The following is a 3464-nucleotide window of genomic DNA, read 5'->3' on the forward strand; positions in this document are numbered from 1 at the left end:
AATATTATGTAAAAATAAAGTGATTAGAAATTACTTATCTATGAATACTATAACCTAACCGATGAATATTTATATTCTATCACAGATAATTGTTTCCTTTTACATAATTATTGTTTATGATTTAAATATTAATAATTAATATCAATTAATATAATATAATATAATATATCAATAGTTAATAATATAAATTTGCAGGTCCGTATGCCTACCTGTTCCACCGGATGCACGAGCAGACCTATGTGCCGGAGGTGATACAGTATGCTTTCCGAATTGGACACCACGGTCAACAAATCCTTCTTGCAAAGGCGAGACGCTCCGGCTCATCCATGATGGCGTCTTCTGTGATATTAATAATTACTATGTTATCGATGTTTAGGTTAACTAATTTTATTTAAACAAACTAATGGACTTTATTTCGAAGCTAATTAGTTTTATTGAAATTTATTTTCAATTATGTAAATAATGTATTTATTGTATTTTTATTTGTGCTATTTTTTTTTCTATTAATTAGTTTGAAATTATTTATTTTTTATGTATAGCAGTTCTGAAGAAGGATTTTGGACTGTAATTTTGTACATTATCTGTTGTTAAAAAATGTAATAAAATAAATAATCTAAATAAGAAACCGTTGTGTAATTATTTTATTTATTTTTTTTTATCATGTATTAAAAATTTGTTCACTATTGTAATAATTCTCCTTAATATACATGTTATGTATAGGTAAGCGAAACCAAGACTAAACACCTGTTTACTTTTGAGAGCAGCAGTGCTCCATCACTTAGAACCTTCCTCCCTCCTCCCCCTCCCCCAAATTTAATATAATTTAAATGTTTCATTAGTAAAAACTAGCATTCCTATATTAAGAGGTCTCAAGGCCTGGAAAATAGTGGGGTTTGAGTGGTTAAGCAGTTTATTATGGAAGAATTTTTTATTGTAAGGATTGGATACCAGAGGAATTCGAAGGTTTAGTGGAGCCCCAAAGCTCAACTCCGTATGTCCAGATTGGCCATATTCTTGTCAGTCTTTTGTAATGAATTGGTAGTTTAGACCGTTTGTCCAGTAAGTGCTGTAATAGTTGGAACCGACGTGCAGTTGCCTCCATGCAGTTTCGTTCCATCGTCTGGCTCAAAAGATAAGCTATCTCCTAAAACTTCTTATCAGTTGATATCAAAGTCTAAATTGGCATGAATAAGAATCTTTTTATAATTTCAAGTTATAATCGACAAAAACAGTGGACTGCGTTTTCTCATGATATATATTGAATTTTTTTTAAATTTATTTAATGTGATTTACAACTGTACTAATAATAAATACAATAAGTAAATATGTTGTATGTTTCATATACACTTGAAAATCTTGGGAAGGAACCACCCATTGATGGTACTTTAAGCATTAATTTAAATTAGAAGGTCCCGTGGCCATCTTCTTTTCAGACACCTCGGTGGATTATCAGGGATTGTTAAGGATGAAAGATTAAGAATTAATGGGTTAGGATGGATAAGCAGTTTGGAATGAAAAGACGCATATCTGTTTTGGGGCAAATCTGCAACGAATGGGATGTTAAGGTGTGATTGAGTTTATTTGTAACGTAATAAGGAGGATCAAGGATTTTGGATTGGATGCGGGAAGAATTTGATGGTTTGGTGGAGCGCCAGAGCTCGATTCCAAATGTCCAAATTGGTCTGATTATCGTAGTGTATACTAATTGTTTGTAGTGAATGGGAAGTTTAGAGCGTTTGTCAAGTTTGTGTTGTAGCAATCGAAATCTACGAGCAGTTTTTTGTCGTTTCAGTCTTGTGTGTGGATTCCAAGAAAGTCTCTTGTCAAGATGGAGTCCTAAGTTTCGAATATGTTCAACAGGCGTTAGGGGAGTATATATTGAAATTAAATAATTCTTATAACATTAGTGAATGCAATTAAAAGTAAATTAATATTAGTAATTGCTGGCTCATCCGACAAGTTCGAGTAGTGCTTAGGAACAAGTAACATTTATTTCAGCTCAAAAGCTTCAAATCGATGTTTTTTATTATTAGATTATAAAAAATAATGATTCACAATCATAAAATTAATAAAATTAGCTATAGCTAAAGTTGCCATGGATACGACCCTTATTCATGAATGAACCATTGATAGATAAATATCGTATCCATGGCAACTTTAGCTATTAGTTTTATAGTTGCCCAACTCTGGTTTTAGATCGTATTTTTTAATGAAAAAATTGTAGATTACGCATATTTATTTCTTATGTATAAATATTATTGTTCTTATTTAATAATTGAGGTGTGTGTGCATGAAACGTTTGTGGCTTGAGCTGTTTACTGATGCTTAAACATTTTATTTTTCTTCGGGACATTTGCTTTTGTAACAGGAGAACTCTTGAGTTGAAAAATTAACTGAACAAATGATTGCTTTGTTGTTGTAAAATGTTTGAATAGCAGTATCTCAAATCACTTTTGGCCTACAGAGCTTTCTCTAATTCACCACCTCAATTTTGGTACTCAGTAAAAATCTTGTATTTATTTTATTCTCGAATAGAATTTATGGAATTATGATTAATAAAATAAGAATTTTTTACTTATATTTTTATTTTCCAATTAACCTCATCCTTTAATACCAGGAGTATTAAAGCATATCCTACTCCTACGAGGCGCACACTCTCCGAGCTCTGTTTCACATTAACGTTAATATTGTCCAAGAGACCAAGGAGAAAAAAAATTTAATGACAACTACGTATAATTACTAGTCAAAATTGACGAGTCTACCAAGTAAAGTGAGGGGAATAAAAAATGTATTACAGAATTAAATATAAGAAGATAGTCAGGGTTGCGGTCAAAAAAAGAACAAATAGTTTAAAACTATTTTAATGTCCGACGTTTCGCCCCACTTTGCAGGGCTTCATCAGGGCTAAAAAGATACAAAAAAAAAAAAGAAAACTGAGAATACTACAACAATAAGGTAATTTAGGCTAGGATAAATATTATGTAAAAATAAAGTGATTAGAAATTACATATAAATAAAAGGAACGAAGAAATAAAATAGTATCAGTATAAAATAAACTTGAATAAACAATGATAAGAATAAAAAATAAGTAACAATGGAAAGAGTAAACATTTTTAAAATACGTAAAATATACAGTTAAAAAAGTACAGAAGATTTACATAAAACAAAAATAATACAAGAAAAAAAAAGAAAAAAGAAGAAGAATATATTCTTTTTTTTTTTTTCTCCCGTATTGTTTTTGTTTTTTTTTTAATTTTTACTCTTGCCATTGTTACTTATTTTTTATTCTTTGCATTGTTTATTCAAGTTTATTTTATACTGACACCATTTTATGTCTTCCCTCCTTTTATTTATATGTAATTTCTAATCACTTTATTTTTATGTAAGATACAATAAGGTAATTTAAGCTAGAATAAACATTATTTAAAAATAAAGTGATTAGAAATTACATATAAATAAAAGGA

At 29.6% G+C, this 3464-nt stretch overlaps 1 protein-coding gene across 1 annotated transcript in view; it reads left to right on the plus strand.

Moving 5' to 3' along the window:
* The window catches only part of LOC106679189 (alkaline phosphatase), a 33771-nt gene extending 33211 nt beyond the window's left edge, over positions 1–560 (plus strand). The window contains exon 9 of the mRNA XM_014418201.3: positions 196–560. Within this exon, the coding sequence (XP_014273687.1) occupies positions 196–395 (200 nt within the window). The 3' untranslated portion in view covers positions 396–560. The remainder of the gene's footprint in view (positions 1–195) is intronic.
* Positions 561–3464: the final 2904 nt, after the last annotated feature.

The sequence above is a fragment of the Halyomorpha halys genome, unplaced genomic scaffold (assembly GCF_000696795.3).
Source record: "Halyomorpha halys isolate HHAL.00 unplaced genomic scaffold, Hhal_1.1 Scaffold183.1, whole genome shotgun sequence".
NCBI lineage: Eukaryota > Metazoa > Arthropoda > Insecta > Hemiptera > Pentatomidae > Halyomorpha > Halyomorpha halys.